The 16,397-nt window shown below is 49.6% G+C and overlaps 8 protein-coding genes across 8 annotated transcripts; 2 read left to right on the top strand and 6 right to left on the bottom strand.

The window, feature by feature from the left end:
* Positions 1-450: 450 nt before the first annotated feature.
* On the bottom strand, positions 451-1,961 carry N7506_000850 (zinc-dependent alcohol dehydrogenase family protein; the record flags this gene model as incomplete). Its single annotated transcript, XM_056950146.1, has 4 exons — positions 451-472; positions 835-990; positions 1,041-1,398; positions 1,445-1,961. The coding sequence occupies 4 exons, from the start codon at positions 1,959-1,961 to the stop codon at positions 451-453; spliced, it is 1,053 nt and encodes a 350-aa protein (XP_056816061.1).
* A 407-nt stretch (positions 1,962-2,368) lies between these two features.
* On the top strand, positions 2,369-3,484 carry N7506_000849 (mandelate racemase/muconate lactonizing enzyme family protein; the record flags this gene model as incomplete). Its single annotated transcript, XM_056950145.1, has 1 exon — positions 2,369-3,484. The coding sequence occupies one exon, from the start codon at positions 2,369-2,371 to the stop codon at positions 3,482-3,484; it is 1,116 nt and encodes a 371-aa protein (XP_056816060.1).
* A 1,255-nt stretch (positions 3,485-4,739) lies between these two features.
* Positions 4,740-5,983, top strand: N7506_000848 (transmembrane amino acid transporter protein-domain-containing protein; the record flags this gene model as incomplete). Its single annotated transcript, XM_056950144.1, has 4 exons — positions 4,740-4,922; positions 4,981-5,242; positions 5,292-5,324; positions 5,544-5,983. Coding segments are annotated over 4 exons (918 nt in total), but the record flags the coding sequence as incomplete, so codon positions are not given.
* A 734-nt stretch (positions 5,984-6,717) lies between these two features.
* N7506_000847 (uncharacterized protein) lies at positions 6,718-7,206 on the bottom strand (the record flags this gene model as incomplete). The annotated part of the gene is made up of 1 exon (XM_056950143.1): positions 6,718-7,206. The coding sequence occupies one exon, from the start codon at positions 7,204-7,206 to the stop codon at positions 6,718-6,720; it is 489 nt and encodes a 162-aa protein (XP_056816058.1).
* A 1,002-nt stretch (positions 7,207-8,208) lies between these two features.
* Positions 8,209-8,607, bottom strand: N7506_000846 (uncharacterized protein; the record flags this gene model as incomplete). Its single annotated transcript, XM_056950142.1, has 1 exon — positions 8,209-8,607. One exon carries the CDS (start codon positions 8,605-8,607, stop codon positions 8,209-8,211), a length of 399 nt encoding a protein of 132 aa, XP_056816057.1.
* A 1,089-nt stretch (positions 8,608-9,696) lies between these two features.
* Positions 9,697-11,845, bottom strand: N7506_000845 (uncharacterized protein; the record flags this gene model as incomplete). Its single annotated transcript, XM_056950141.1, has 2 exons — positions 9,697-11,691; positions 11,738-11,845. The coding sequence occupies 2 exons, from the start codon at positions 11,843-11,845 to the stop codon at positions 9,697-9,699; spliced, it is 2,103 nt and encodes a 700-aa protein (XP_056816056.1).
* A 380-nt stretch (positions 11,846-12,225) lies between these two features.
* N7506_000844 (PalH/RIM21 family protein) lies at positions 12,226-14,602 on the bottom strand (the record flags this gene model as incomplete). The annotated part of the gene is made up of 2 exons (XM_056950140.1): positions 12,226-14,426; positions 14,509-14,602. The coding sequence occupies 2 exons, from the start codon at positions 14,600-14,602 to the stop codon at positions 12,226-12,228; spliced, it is 2,295 nt and encodes a 764-aa protein (XP_056816055.1).
* A 493-nt stretch (positions 14,603-15,095) lies between these two features.
* N7506_000843 (pepsin-like aspartic protease) lies at positions 15,096-16,394 on the bottom strand (the record flags this gene model as incomplete). The annotated part of the gene is made up of 3 exons (XM_056950139.1): positions 15,096-15,433; positions 15,494-16,017; positions 16,069-16,394. 3 exons carry the CDS (start codon positions 16,392-16,394, stop codon positions 15,096-15,098), a joined length of 1,188 nt encoding a protein of 395 aa, XP_056816054.1.
* Positions 16,395-16,397: the final 3 nt, after the last annotated feature.

Here is a 16,397-nt window from a genome sequence, read left to right as displayed (position 1 = left end):
ATTGACGTTACTTTCTAAGGCTCGCATGGGAATGGCGTTTTACCTGTACTCTTTTCTTGGTTTGTCTGGGGCTGTTCTGGTCTCCTGTGGATAGGCGGAGGATTTTGTGTATGTAGTTTTCTGAATCACTTCGATCTAATGTCTCGTCGAGCTTATATGTATCCATAACAAAATTTATTCATCCGATTATAGTTTCCTGTATTCTCACAGTCCACACTAACTAATGTCATCCATGGATGGACCCGTGGACTTCTAAGGTTTCCAAGGTTACTGTTCGGGACCTCGGAGCATCCCAAGATTACCCCAAGGCCTGCACTAGACGTAAGTTGCCCAGGTTCCCGCTATTGATGCTACCTAGTGGGCACCTACAAGCGAATGTCTCAAGGGTCCACGGGCTTTGATTTAGTGTTTTAACTACTTTCATCTTGCTCATCTATGGATGATCACGGCTTAGCCAAGACTTTTGGCTCCACTGAAGGGATTTTGGCGAATTATATTTATCTTTTTTTTTTCCAATTATATTTCAGTACACTTCTATCATCAGTACTTCATCAAGATTTCTGTGTTTATAGTTTAACTAAATCTTCCTTTACTCGACTAATCACAACTACTCCGTACTCGACGATTAGTTGGAGAGAGAGCTAAAAAGACAGCTAAAAAGACAGCTAAAAAGACAGCTAAAAAGACAGCTAAAAAAAAGGTCCTAAAGGTGGTGATACCTCTCTTCGATCGTCTTTTTGGCCGCGCGTGAGCGCGGCACTCAGGCTTGTTTCATATACTCGAGTGTTTCCAAGGTTATACAAGGACCAACCCATCTAAAGGCGTAAGACTAACTTCCCAATCTGCTTGCCCTGCCAAACATATTCGACAGCGGCTTCAGCCTCCTCAAAGGGAAAGACCTTATCAATAAGATCATTGAGCGGTGTCTGTGCTGCTTCGAGAGCAGCGCAGAAGTCCTCCATATCGAACCTAGAGCCAGCATTAATGCCCCTGTTTCACGTTAGCATTAGATCATAAACACCTGGGCAGCATGGCCTGACCTAAGATTGATTCTCCGGTCAATGATAGTCGGCACTAGTTCGCGCAGATGAGCTGGATCTTGTTTACCAAGATATCCGACCTGACTGACCACACCTCCGCGTCTCGTGCACTTGAGACTTTGGACCAAAGATCCGGTTCCGCCGTTCTCAACAACGATATCGACACCATTTCCGCCAGTGAGCTTCATAACCTCCTGATCCCAGTCTGGGATCTTCGAATAGTTGACAGTGAGAATTGGTGGGTCGGAGAACTTTTGTCTCATTTGCTCAAGCTTTGCGTCGCTTGAGGATGTCAAGATCACACGAAGACCCGCAGCTCTTGCGAGTTTAAGTGCAAAAACGCTCACACCACCGGTTCCTGCCTAGTCAGTCGATGTGTGGATATCAGATATTGAAGCACATACCTTGAATCAATACGGTCTGTCCAATACTCATACCCTTCAAGGCCGACCATGCGGTGACACCAGCGCAGGGTATGATCGAGGCATCAATCCAATCAAGATAAGTTGGGAGCTTGCACAATACACGCTCGTCAAAGATTACATGGTCCGCCATGACTCCATCCTCATCTGCTGCCAGCCACGACCGTTTCGTCTCACGTCCCGAAACATTTTCCGTATCCGTGATAGGCCCAACTCGATCACCTATTTCGAAGGCCTTTACCTTATCTCCGATAGCAATGATCTCGCCTGCAGCGTCATTGCACAAGATGCCGTGAGGGGTTATTGGCCACGGATTTCCTCCATTCGCGATATTGGCATCACGGTAGTTGAGAGCCACAGCATGGACCTTGATCAGAACTGATGTTGGGGCAAGGGGGAGCTGGAGTGCTTCCTGTACAAGCCTGAGTTTTGCGGTACCGGGAGTATAATCGTCAGTGCGCCGAAAGGCGCGACGCTGGGTGACGTTGGGGCTTGACATTGTTATTTTGGATGAACTTGGTTGGTGGTCAACATGCTGTTTAAAGTACCTCTATATAGAGGAGACTAAAATCCTGCTGTACGCACTGAACATTTGATTGCTGATCATCGGATGTACCGAGATGATGCGGGGATGAGCAGGGATCGGGTTTGCTCCCGAGATCTGTACCGAGAACTTGGTACAGCCAATGCCACAACGTGGACTAAACGGGAGGTCCCGAGCTCGGTACATGAATGCAACTCCAAGAGAACAGTCCAGGGCATTGATGATTGTTGGAAGTGAAAGTATTTGACGTGGACTTATGACCAAGTCATGATGGATCTTAAAAGCCTGGTCGTCTCAAGTCTTTCCTTTGGAAGCGCCATCTAGACACATCTTCTTTCGTTCTCATATGCACCCTCAAAACAATGTCGGAATTATCAATTGCCCGAATCGATGTCTTCCAAGCAACTCTTCCCTATTCGGGCGGTGTCTATTTGCTGTCCGGCGGACGAGAGTATAGCAGCTTTGACGCCACCTTTGTCCGTATCACTACAAACACCGGAATCGAGGGCTGGGGAGAAAGTACCCCATTCGGCTCCACCTATGTCGCCGCTCATGCCCTAGGAGTACGAGCTGGAATCTCCGAGATCGCACCAAGTCTCATTGGGCTCGACCCACGGAGAGTCGAGCGCATAAACGAGGCAATGGACGAGGCGCTTTGTGGACACGAACATGCAAAGACCGCTATCGACGTTACCTGCTGGGATATATTCGGCAAATCGGTTGGAATGCCAGTGTGTGATCTACTTGGCGGTCGAACCAACGCTAAACTTCCCATCATTTCTTCGATTCACGTTGGGGAGCCTGAGGAGATGGCTGCGCGAGTCGCAGATCATCGGCGGCGTGGCTATGTTGGACATTCAATCAAAGTCAGCGGCGAGCCTGTGGCTGATGCAGCACGTATCACCGCGTCACTTGCCGATAAGCAGCCTGGGGAATTTTTCCTAGTCGATGCCAATGGAGGACTCACGGTTGAAACTGCATTGCGTATGCTGCGGCTTCTACCTGATGGGCTAGATTTTGTTCTAGAAGCCCCGTCTGCTACGTGGAGAGAATGTGTCTCTTTGCGTCGCAGAACCAATGTTCCGATCTTTTTTGATGAGCTTGCAACGGCAGATGCGTCCATTGCTCAGCTTATCGCGGATGACGCCGTGGAGGGTATTGGAATGAAGATTTCGAAGAACGGAGGTCTTACGAAGTGTCGTCACCAGCGGGATATCTGCCTTTCGGCGGGATATTCTATCAGTGTTCAAGATACAGTGGGATCTGATCTCTCATTTGCTGCTATTGTTCACATGGCTCAGACCATCCCCGAGAAGTATCTCCGGTGTATTCTTGAACCCAGGGACATGGTGACGGTCAAAACAGCCGATGGTCCGTTTGAAGTTATTGAAGGTCGGCTCAGTGCACCAAGTCTGCCAGGATTGGGAATTACACCCCGTTTGGATGTTATGGGCGAGCCTGTAGCTAGCTATTTCTAGTCTATATCTCATTCTACTTGTTAGCACAAATCAAGAAGTGTCACCACAGGGCTATGAATGTGCTTTTGATTGGCTCCATTGCGGGCTTGATTTTGACATCATGTTTGGGCTTTTCCCCGGTGGTTTAGTTCTGTCATAGGAATGATACAAAGCTTTTAGGTCCCAGGTACACCTGTGGACTTAACAAAAAAGGGACAATGATTTGACTAGAAAGCGCAAGATTTATGACAGAAAAAGTAATCATTATCAAGGGCCAAGTATCTGAACGCAATAGTGGCCATGGAACGTGCTTATACTCGAAAAGCTAACAACAAGCCTCAGTGCCGCGCTCACGCGCGGCCAAAAAGACGACCATAGTTACTTGTAAATAGGTGTAGTTATGTATCAGCTTAATCTCATATTTTGATTGGTAAAGAAACAGAACTATCATCAACTTTGGGATCTTTTTTTAACTATCATTCTAACTATCATTCTAACTATCATTCTAACTATCATTCTAACTACTCCATACTCTGTATCTTTTAAACTGTCTTTTTGGCTGTCCATTCATAGTTCCAACTAATTGTCAACTTATCATACGGAGTAATTAGTCGAGAAATGGAAGTCTTGGCTAAGCCGTGAACAGAGAATTATACTTGGGGGATCAGAATGCCCACGCAAGATAGCACACATCAAGACTTCGTGTAGCTCACGCTGATCCAATACAAAATCCCAAGAATTCTTACATTTTTCCACGGGTCATGATAGTCGACTCGGGCAACTCCCGATCCACCAAACCTTTCTCGGGTACACCCGGCGCATGAGTTGTCGATATTGGGGTATAATCTTCGACGTGCATGGTCAATACTCCACTTCCCCACATTTTGAGAACTATCATCGTCCTAACTTGGAAATACAACCCACCATATCCTTAATTCCTTATCAACGGATGTCCCGACCTGTCAGTATATTTTGGTAAATCGCGCAGTATATCTCCCAGCACTACGGCGAGGCTTCCGTTTATCAATGGACAAATATATCCAAAAGGCTAAATCTTGCTTTTTATCGCCCAAGTGAAGTATGGAACCAATCATGAAAGGATCGACTGGCTCCCATTGACGTACCCTTGGCGACGGGCAATTCTCACCTCGACACTCCGTGACGCCCCTTATCTAGTAGTATATTGCTGTTTGAGATTGCTGATGCGGGGGTTTGTCTTCGTGGACCTAATGCAAAGCCATTGATTGGGCAACTGAGACTGCGGAATGTATAAAAGCCGATTGAGATTTCAAGTAAAGCCGTTCACAAGAAATTCAAATTCACGGACTTCCTTTTCAATATGGAGCTAAACGTGCAACATCAAGACCAAGACGACAAAAAGTCTAACCACTCGGAGCAGAATCCAACCCACGACTGTGTGTTTGGTGAACTCACCGAAGAGGGACCTAACTACCGCAATGTATGCATCAACTGGTAAAAGAGCCTCAGATGTCTTGCCGCAGCTGACAAAAGTATAGGTAGGATTTGTGGGAACAGTTGTTCTCATGATGAAGACTCAAATCGGTCTAGGGGTGCTCGCAGTTCCAACTGCCTTCGACACTTTGGGTATCGTCCCTGGTGTGATCTGTCTCAGCCTCGTTGCTTGCATCATTACTTGGTCCAACTGTGTAATTGGGACATTCAAGCTGAATCATCCTGAGATATATAGTATTGATGATGCTGGTGCGCTGATATTTGGAAGGATTGGCCGTGGAGTCCTATCGGTGGCCTTCTGCCTCTGTACGCTCCCTAAACGACAAGACCCGGACTTTTCATTAACACATCTCAGATTGGATCTTTGTTGTTGGCTCTGGAGCTCTTGGTATTTCGATTGGTTTGAACTCCATCACTAGTCACGGCACGTGTACAGCGGTGTTTGTCGCCGTCGCAAGTGTCGTAGGGTTTGCATGCAGTAGCGTGCGGACACTTGGAAGGATCACCTGGTTTGCGTGGATAGGGCTTCATGTATCTTGATTGCTGGTACCTCTCCGTCCAAAGACCTGTTTCCCACACTCTATGTGACTGACTCGGCCTTACTTAGTGATGATCATTGTCATTGCCGTTGGCATTCAAGACCGTCCCGCCTCCGCGCCGTTAACCGATACACCTTGGGTCTCCGATTATCAGATCATCGCTCATCCATCGTTCACGCAGGGCATTGCTGCCGTCTCCAAGATTGTGTTTGCGCTCTCGGGGACTCCTGGGTTCTTCGCAATCGTTTCTGAAATGCGTGACCCACGGAAATATACCCAGGCTGTGCTCATCTGTCAGGTCACAGTCACAGCCGTCTTCATGACTATTGGCTGTGTCGTATACTATTACTGTGGATCCTATGTGGCCTCTCCGGCGCTTGGCTCAGCTGGTGGTATTATCAAAAAGATCTCCTACGGTTTTGCAATGCCAGGACTGATCGTCACGACAACAATCTGTACACATGTAACAAAACACTCCTCTCTCAATTCTTTGCCACGATCACTTTGAACTGACACATGGCACAAACTTCATACAGATACCCGCGAAATACATATTCGTCAACTTGCTCCGAGGATCCCGCCATCTCAATAGGAGTACACCCACCCATTGGATGGTCTGGATCAGTTGTACTTTGGGTGTCACGGTGATAGCTTATATTATCGCTAGTACTATACCAGTGTTCAACTCGTTGGTGTCGCTGATTGGTGCTTTACTCGGGACCATGATGTGCTTTCAGCCTATGGGCTGCATGTGGCTGTTTGACAATTGGGAAAAGGGTAGAGATAGCTCGAGATTTTGGCTGCCAAAAGTCTGTTGGGCCGTTTGTGTGATTGCTTGTGGCTGCTTTCTCACAGTTGCTGGAATTTACAGCTCGGTCGTTGGAATCATGGTCGATTATGAAAAGTCTGGAGGCTCGGCTGCATTTTCATGCGCCGATAACTCGAACTCTACATGAGTCCTGACCTGAGACCCTTCGGTGGGAGGCATATCCCTCGAGGTCTTGGTAGCAAGAGGCAATCAGTCAAGCGGAGGAATACCCCATGTTCGCATCTAGATATCCCTGGAGCAATTTACGCCAATGTTGAGCAAGTTGCAGAATACCTTTTCGTGTGAAGAATAATACTACATCATGTAAATGTAGTGAAAGGACTCATAGCCTTTGTTGTGGCTGGCTGTATACGGAATTAAATTGCAAATGCCACCGATGATGGCATAAACCTTTTTGAATACTATTGTACAATCTAGGTAAATGGCTCCGTGAATGATAGAGCATCTCCAGATAGCCATTCAGGTCCCATATCTGACATTCCCTGGGGCACTGAATTGGTGAGCTGGTCAACAATAGAAAGGAACTCCTGAGATGAGATTCCAAAATTATCCGAGTACCCTGTATGTGCCGAAGTCCGTAAATCGTCAGGCAAAAGTGAACTTTCCACGTTTGGTCCAATTGCCATAGCAGGACTCGTCATATGGCTTTTCTCCAATGGAATCGGGTTGGCTGTAGGAGCTGGCTGTGGAATCGCCGACCAAGAAAGATTCAAATGTCGAAGGCCTTGCTGTTCAACCTGCCTAGCGAATTTCTGGAATAACGTTTCAATGCGACTGAGTTCACGTTTTCGGGCCCCGGCAACCCGATTTCCGCAAAGTATCAGCTCGTCTAGAATTGCGTGTGCTTCTTTACAGTCATACGGTTGGTTGGCAACACCGGAAGGGAACACTCTGTTGGCCATTGTCAGGTGTAGTGCAGCATCGTACGTCACTTCGAGGTCAAAAGGCAAAAAGGTCTCTTAACATCTGTCAGCTGGCCGTTTGCTGAAGCATTTCACGGAGTTTACTCACCGAGTAAGCTATTTCCATCATGTGTGATTTGGAGAATACTTTCTGCTGATTTGACGCCAGTCGCTATCAGGGATCTTGGAAGAGATAGGAATCTTTGCCAGTCTTCATCTGCACAACCTAGCTTCTCCAGTCGCTCTTTGAGAACGGATAGAAGTAATGGTCTTGTTGCCACAATGACACACTATATCTGAGTTAACGGGTGAACAAAGCCGACTTGGAAATTTTGATACGATACCTGGTGATATAACAAGATAATGTGGCGTGTACCCTCAGGCAGGCTGTTCCTTTGACCGTGGGAGTGAAAATTGTTCATCTCTTCAATTTCGCAAGCATACTTGGCCATTGTTTCTAGGATACTGCGTGTTATCTCTAGAAAGGTTCCAAGCTGGGTTTTTTCCCGATCCATAAATGGCTTTCGGGGTAAGACAACTGACAACCAAATTGAGTAGGGACAGACAACTTACAGCTAATGATTGATGAAAGCATGCGAGTGAGTCTTATCTGTAGATCAAATATTAGATCCTGACTTCCAGGCTCTAAAGTCTTCCCTGTGTTTGTCAAAGCAGTGATATCTCGATCTCGGGTGGTGATCGGGAGGCCCAAGGACGGAGAGATATGATGATCAATGATGTATAAGGACCACCAAAGGTTTCGACAGCGGGAAACCGTCGCAACCCCCAGAACTTCTTCGGGTAGCTGGGTGTGCATGCCTTCCAACTGAGCTATCCGTATAGCATGGGTGATCTTTTGAAGTTCTCCTGTGTAAGCAGCAATCCCAAAGCCAAAGCACGGGTTTTGATACTAACATGAACGTGAGCTGCCTCCCGGTGATCAATGGCGTACAAGTATAGTCCGACTAGTGCCAAGGCCTCGATGGCCAACAAGCTGTCTTTTCAAGTAGCTATGAAGCTCGGCATAGCAGCCATGGCACGTGCAAAGTATTTTGATCCTGGTGGATCGCTCTGATTGCGAGGCCTCGAAATGAACGCATGACCAAGCGCAAGCACTGCGAAGTATTGAACAAACCAAAAGCGAGGCTGAACAGCTTCATTATGATGGTCGTAGAATTTGTGCAATTGGGTAGTGAATATGTCGTGATCGAAGAGACGATATTTTTGACCAAGACGGAAACGTACAATCTGGAAAAGATAGAGAGCGTAGTCAAGAGAAGGTAAGTCGTTCGTGTCAACATGATCCGAGATCACGCGACTCCAAGTGAAAGGGTATATATCCCCATCCAGGTAGAATTGAGGGGATGTATCAGTGGAATCGTGGTCAAACTTGTCAGTCATCATCACAGTGAGTCGCCGTGTGAGTGACCATGGAGACATCGGGGCCAACCAAACTGGCAAATGTCAGACCAAAAAGCAAGTCAAGAGATGCGAAAAATGTAGACTGACTCCAGTTTCGTTGTTCCTGGTGTGTATCTTTGAAAATGGTTGTGGGTAAAGTAAAGGGACTTGTCCAGATGCTGCATGTTGATTCGTTTTCAGGCGAAGCAGTAGACTTCCCATGCCGAAACTCCAGTAGTTCCTCGGTTGATTCATGCTGATTCCAAGGATGTTCTGTATCATCTTTCTCATCATTAGAACGATTGCGACCGTTTGCAAGTTGCCAGTTATTAGCTTGCTTCTGCAAGTCACGCAGATATCTGGTCCTGCTTTAGTCTTCAACTGAACTCTGGAGGTGTGTGGGAAAACTCACCTTTCAGATACCAGAATCTTGTTACTGCTGCCCTCGGTAAAGTGGCAGGCAATTAATCGCTTTTTGCAATTGCCGCAAGGCTCATCGCCAGAGCATTTGATCTTGCTGTGGCGGCATGCGGTACAACTATCACATTCGAATCAGACCAACCCAGACGGCGATCATGGTTCACGTACGCAATGACAGTTCTTCTTTGCTTACGCTTTGCACGAGACACTTCGTGTCTCTGAACGGGCTGCATTGTCACCACATGTAGCTGTTTGCGAAGCATCCGTGTTGTTTCGACCCCGCATCGGCTCGCAAACCCGACTAGTTCGTCTGAATCATCGAGATTGCTGACTACTCGATTATGAAGCATTGAGTTGCGATAAATTATCACATTGTGATGACTTGGATTCCGAAATAGACGCGGAGGAACATGAAAGGAACTTGGGTAAAAAGATGAAGTAGACTTGCGTGTGCGGCCTGAAGTCTGCTCCACACAGACGCACCGACATCTCACTCTGCGGCACCATTACAGTCTATGCAAATGTGCATATATTCAATGTAAATCAAATTAGAGGAGAGAAACCACCTATATACGCTAACGCCACAAGTCTAGATACATCTGATCGGACTTCAACCAGACCATGAAATGAACACCCAAACCAAGAGAACTCCATTTCATTTCAAATAAATCAAATCTCCTGTGCATCCAATCCCCAAATCTCCCAATGCTGCAGAGTATCCCATCCAACTCGGCGCATGCGCCTTCGCCAGACTAGGCCGTCATCGGCTAGGGTGTGTTGGTAGCAATTGGGATAGGGTTTCGGCGTCTCCTGGTCGTCATTGGCTTCCGGGATGTGGGGCGAGGCTGTCGGCGTTTCGTCTTCCCGGTTCCGCTTACCTAACGCGGATGGCGGAGCCGATCGGACGCCCGGTGATGCAGTCGACCACGAGGAGATGTGCGGTGTCTGGGTACCGGGGGAAACGTGAGAATGGGCCGGGCCATTAGTGCGTATAGGGCTCTCGGTGGTTTCTCGAGGGCCATTTGGTGATTGGGATTCGGGACGTGGTGGGGGTGATTTGTAGAAATCTCGTAGCTCCCAAGCTTTCCAGCCCATGCCGAGAATTTTGACGTTTCCGTAGACTTGCTCGTTCCCGAGGTCGTAGCTCATCATTTCTGTCAGTTGTGCATCGTCGATTTCCACAACTTCTGCGAGAGATCTAGCGTTTAGGAAGGTGTCATCTATCATGTTCTTGGCGTCAAATGGTGTCTGTCCTCTGGTGGATAAAGATGCTTTGAGGGCGGCACCTGGTGTCCCGGTCTGTGGGACGGAAGCAGGGGGAATCAAAAGCCGAAGAGCTTTGAGTTTGCGAAGGAAGGGGATGAGAAGACCCAATGTCTCCATGCTGTTGAACTCTGTGGCGAGGGCGAGCTGTTCTAAATTCGGGCAGCTGTGGACCAAACGTGCGATCATTCCCGTGGACAGAGCCCATTTAGATGGAAGTAGAAGGTGCCGTAAAGTGGCACTGTGATTTGTGGTAATATGGGAGAGGTAGAGATCTCGTACGCTCAAAAGAGCATTCAAGTGGCTGGCTGGGGAGGCAGAGGCAATGGGGGAGTTGGTGGTGTTACCATTGGCTGCGCCTGCAGCCTGGTTTTCAGAAACGGGTGGCGTCAGGGCCGATGACTGCATGCCACCCGGCCGGGGAGAATTGAGGTAGTCGCTCGAATCGGACGTAACATTGACAAAGTACAGCCGCTCAAGCCCACGGAAGTTGCCAATGAACTCCGAGTTTCGTTTCGAAACAGCGTCTAAACGGACGGATTTGATACGAAGCTTGGCGTGCGGTGGGACAGTTGGCCAGCTGCTCTCAATAAATGTGTTGACCAGACTGGACCCCTCAACTCCACTGAGGAAAGTGACATCTTCCACAGTAGTAGGATCAAAGGCAAAGTTGAAGTCCTCGGTGTGGAACGCATAGAGATTCTGGAAGGACATTTTCTTGACCGCCAGCGGCTGTTTGCTTGCAATAAGCTTGCGGAAGTAATCGTGCAACGAAACACTCGGTTCCTGCGCGTCGCGCATGCGCGGCGACCAGTGCAATTTCAGCTCGCGCAGCTTCCGGCTCTTCCATAACAGAGTCGCAATGTCATCCGGGTAGCATAGCGGGTCGATATCCGTGACCTTAAGACACTTCAGATGTGGCATTCCCGGGATCACAAAGGTGGGCTGGGGGTGGCGGCTGGACGGAAAGCGGATCGTCAAATTTGTGAGCTTTGGAAGCTGCGTCAGGCCCATGAATACTGTGTCGAGCATTTTTGTATTCAACTCCCAGTTGAAACTTTCCAAATTTGTCATGCGGTCGATCGCAGCCCGCGCGGCTATGTTCAGCAACATCGAGGAGTCGGGCACCCGACCAACACGCGCATGTTCCTCCAACTCATGTTCCTTCCATTCTCCGCGTAATGTCATTGAGCGAACTAGTGGTGCATAGGATCGAGTGATTATTGCGTTCAGACCCATCGTGAAGGGACTTGCGCTCCCGATGCCTTCGGGCTGTTCGCCGCGGTAGCGGATTTTGTCGTAGGATGTCAGCGTCAGGTTGCTGTATAGCTGCGGGAGCGCCATGTAGTTTAACACGCGACATGTTCGGCATAGTCGGGCGAGGTCGCCGGTGTCGTTCACCTGTCGAGCTGTTAGGAGAGAGCGGGAAGCGGTGGGCTATACCCACATGTGACACAATCTCGACGAGGAGGTTCAAAGGAAGCACCATCAACTGGGCGCCTCGGGGCTGCTCAGTGATACTGGCGCCAAACATATTCTGATTGACTGTCGCCATGATGCGACGTCCATGCCTACATGAAAGGCAGAAGCAGAATATGGGGAAAAGTGGCCGAAGCTAAAATCGACCGGAGCCTCCAGTACCCGAGCGGTTTTTTGGCTCCACTCGCGTAAGCCAAGCAGAGGCCTCCGATAGTCATTCGATACTCTTCAAGAGTTTTGGATTTTTATATACGACCCTAAGGGCTCCCAGACTATGCGTATGTTGCTTTTTCAAAATTCCAAGGTTCTGCTGTGCATATATGCATACATACTATATTCAATTATATTTTAGAATTATATCACGGGTATCTTCCTGATGTGCAAATCCCTATTCCCAAAAAAAAAAAAAAAAAAACCATGCCCTAGCCCAACCTTTGAAGGTAATACAACATCATTTCAAGTTCTTGGTGAAGGGTGACCCTGTTGATCGGATCCCCGTTCCACTGGAGGCGTACGTTGAGGCCCAGTGTGTGATTCAGCCTGTTCAGCCGGCTCATCCACATCATTTCTCTCCTCGGAAATAGTGGTATCTGTCCAGCTTCGCTGATCAAAGTCCGTGACTGGCCCGTTGGATGTCACATGATTGACGTTCTCATCAACCAGCGCCGCAGTTTCCGGATCATAGTGTAGGACATAGTCTCCGCCACCCCGCTCGACATCGGCATCGGTCCACGGAGCAGACGCGGATGGTTGCGAGGGGATGACTCGAACAGGGAGCCCGGGACGACGGGAGGATGGCACCTGGCGTGGAGGTTCTACAGGGTGGTTCCCCCCTGTTCCATCCGGTTGGCTTTCTAGCAGTCGATTCTGCGGGGACCATGTGTGCTGACCGCGCCGGCGCGCCGGGATCACGGTGACTTGCAATTGACCGTCGGTTTGTTGCGAGCCAGAGCCCGGACGAACATTTCGAAGTGAGAAGAAGTGATCTCTCCGAGGGTAAGTGCCACTGGGCTCTGTCTCTCCATCTCCACCTGTTGCGACAGATGGTCTGTGTTCTGAGGGCTCTTCTCCAGCTTGTGCAAATGCCACCTCTTTGGGCAGGGAAGCACGCCGCCTTCTGAAAGGATGGAGAAGAGCGTGCCATCGGGGATCCGCCTGGACGATCTGCGGTGATTCTTCTCGGGGTTCGTGTGTCGACATCTGGTTTTCATTCACACTTGGCGTGTGTTCTTCGCCTTCGACCTCCTTGTCTTCCACTATTTCCTCTTCCTCCTCCATGTGAGGCATTGCCACCGGAGGAGTCGGGCTAGCGACTGGATGGTATCTGACATTGTATATTGTACTCGCCGCGCTGGTCGTATCCGCGCGACTGACTGGTGTGATAGCCGCCGGGGGTGGCGTTGGGCGATTATTTGAACCTCGTGGGCCTGCTGCGGCATTCTGGTTGTATGGCGGCGCCCCCGTGCCTTTGTTGCGGTTTCCGCGAGGTAGTCCGGCCCGCGCTCGTAGAGGACGATGGGCCAAGCCCATCATGCCACCCCAGCCAGACGAGGCACCGTTACCACCACCTCGGTCATTTCCTTGTGATGAATAACGTGGCCAGTCAACCTCTTCAGATGGGGTGACGTCAAGCATCTCATCGCCATCAAATACCTCTCTTCCCAAAATTCCATCCTTGGTTTCGTCTCGTTCCAAGGCCTCAATGCGTTCCACCCACTCCCACACAACCACGCTGGCTGCAGCCGATCCTACCCACCGAATATAAGTACCCCAACCGGCAATTTCCGGTTTGGCAATATCCATCACGAAGAACACCACTGGTATCAAAATCGCGCATAGAGACAGAAGAGCTACCAAGCAAATGTTCCGCATCTTCGGATGAAAGAAGGCGAATCGATGCTTGGAGATCGAATAAAAGATGACCCAAGCAGCATAGAGCAAATTGAGCGACAATTCAAACAAGTAGCTCAAAGCAGGAATTGCATCGTCGTATAATCTGGGTCGGTTCGACGACTTCCTCACCCAGAAATTTTCCAAGATACTGAACGTGGTATCCAGTACGATCAGCGCGAAACCTGCCCATTTGATCATAACTTTTTCCTTATGTCGCGGAAACAGCCTAATCAACGTTTGAACCTGCGCGAGCCACAAGAAAGTGCTCGAAATCACGCGTACTATACGAATCTCCAGCCCATCAATCACCTCGTCGGTGAGCGCCTCGGCGTCAGAATAGCCATAGTTGTACTGGCGCTCTGCGACCTTGAAAGAATCCACCGTCGCGATGGTCAATGAGATCGCCACGAGGATCGCCGCCACTTTCTGCAGCCATGGCCGCCCACCGACTCCGACAACGGACGAATTTGCGCTGTACGAGCCGCTGATCATGCCATGGCGTCCGAGGAAATTGGCACCGCCGCTTGGTCCTCCGACGTAGAATGTGCGCGGCGTAATGAGAAGGATGATGACGAGGAGGTAGCTGACGACGGTCGCACAGCCGATGGCATATAACTGTGGCGTAACGGAAGAGTAAAAAGGATCACGGGTATCAAGGACGGCGGAGACGTGGACTTCATCGGTCGGAGAGCCTGTGCAGACAGGCTCGAAGACGGCGTTTTCGCTGAGCGTTATAGGGAATGACTTGTTATACCACACGACTCCTGTATGAGAAACGCGCGGTTAGGGACAGTTCGAGACACGGCTTGGAAGTAAGGGAAAACACTCACCATCACTTGGCAATACGACGGGCGTGCAACCGGGCGCGTAGGATTTTGTCGTCGTCGTCGTCGGGTTTGCCCAGATCTGGCGGGGGGGCTAGTTGGGAGACATGGTCCATGATGGGTGGACGTCAAGTCGGCTTGCGAATGATTCATATACCGCGCAATTTCCACCGATGCGCTTGTCACACATTCAGACTCCCATTCTTGCCGTGAAAAACTTTCCGAGAATTCAGGGTGAGGCTGTGCAGTGGTAGGTACTTGCGATGAAAAGGGATTTGGGAAATCTGGAGGTGGATGATCCGCCCCAGCCTAGACTCGGCATTGGTTCCTCCACATTTCTCGTCCGCTAAATCTGAGACCTTCGACTTGGCTTACTCCATACTTCTTTTTAAAAGCTCTTATTTTGCCTTCTATATCATCTTCTACGTGATAGTGCTGGTATCTTTGAATCCCACGGTTTCACGTTCTTTTCGTCTATTGTCATACTATAGAAGAGCGGTCACGCCCCGGAAAATATTCACAAGCTCAATCGAAACCGTCTGTATCACATCTCTCTGTACAACATCACACATAGAAGTTCCTCGTTTCTCTCATATTATCCTATTCTATCTATGCCTGGGCAGCGAAGCCAAGGCGAGGGCCCTGGGAGTCGAAGACGACATACTGGCTCTTGAGGAAGATATCACCGAAGATGGAGAACCCAATGCCAGAGTTGCTCTGGATACCACCGTAGCAGGTGGAGCTGCCAGTGGTGATGGCAGCGTAGTTGATCAGCTTACCGGGAACAACCGCGTTGTAGCCATTGATGTTGACGGTGAAGTCAGGCAGGGTGGCGGAGCAAGGGAAGGTGTAGCCACCGACGGAGTTGCTGTTCTTGGAACCAGAGACCTGCTTGTAGTAGGCAGCAACAATGGAGTCATCGAGCAGAAGCAGAGTGGTTCCGGTGTCTAGTCAAAAGGTTAGTCAATGCCGTCTAGTAGCATAGCCTGAAGAATCAATCTACTCACCAGCAATACCAGTGATGGGGGAGCTCTTAGCGCTGGTTCCGATCTTGTAGCTGTCAGCCGTGAATGACCAGAAGCCCTGGGAGCTGTCGACATCAGCATAGACGAGGCTGCCGGTATACTTGGACTTGTCGATGAAGCCAAAGTCGTAGGTGCCGGGGGCGTTGTGCTTGAGGGTCACGGCGAACAAAGGCTCATCAAGCTGGGACTTGACAGTGTCGAAGAAAGTGGTCTGGGGGTTGGGGCTGACGGTGTTGATCGAGCTGAAGGCGAGACCGAGCAGACCATCATTGTTCTGATCCTGCACGAATTGGGTGCTAATCTGCTTAGCAGCCTCGACAGCCTGGTTGGTAGCCTTGACACCACCGACGGTGACAGTGTCCTTGTAGACATCACCGCTGGCACCACTGCCATCGCCATAAGAGATAGACCAGCTAGCACCGGAGATCTTGGTGCCAGTGCTGCCAGCCTTGTAGATGGCATGGCCACTCTGCTCCGAAGAGGGAAGCTCGTTGGAGAAAACCCAACTACATCATGTTAGAGACCTTGATATCAAATTCTCAGAAGGACCAACTTACAGATCGGCAGATCCAGTGTCGAAGTCCAAGTTCAAGGTAGTGCCACCAACGCTGACCGGAGTAAGGTACTCGATATCTCCATCCTCGGGGGTGGTGATTGCAGATCCGCTGACAGCGGCAGCGTGGACATCGGCGGGAACCGTACCACCGTATTTCGAGAGGGCACTCGCATAGACTCCAGGCAAGTTAACAGACTTGGTACGAGCAGCGGTTCGCGTCACCTGGTTGACAGTAAAGCCCTTCCGGGGGCTCTGCACTGGCACTGCGGCAGCCGAGGCAATGGCCGACAGAGCGAGGGCGGCGGTGACTTTGCTGAAGACAACCATTGT

Source organism: Penicillium brevicompactum (assembly GCF_028827555.1).
Source record: "Penicillium brevicompactum strain IBT 35665 chromosome Unknown utg000001l_segment0_segment0, whole genome shotgun sequence".
Lineage (NCBI taxonomy): Eukaryota > Fungi > Ascomycota > Eurotiomycetes > Eurotiales > Aspergillaceae > Penicillium > Penicillium brevicompactum.
This window is presented reverse-complemented; position numbering and strand designations above follow the sequence as displayed.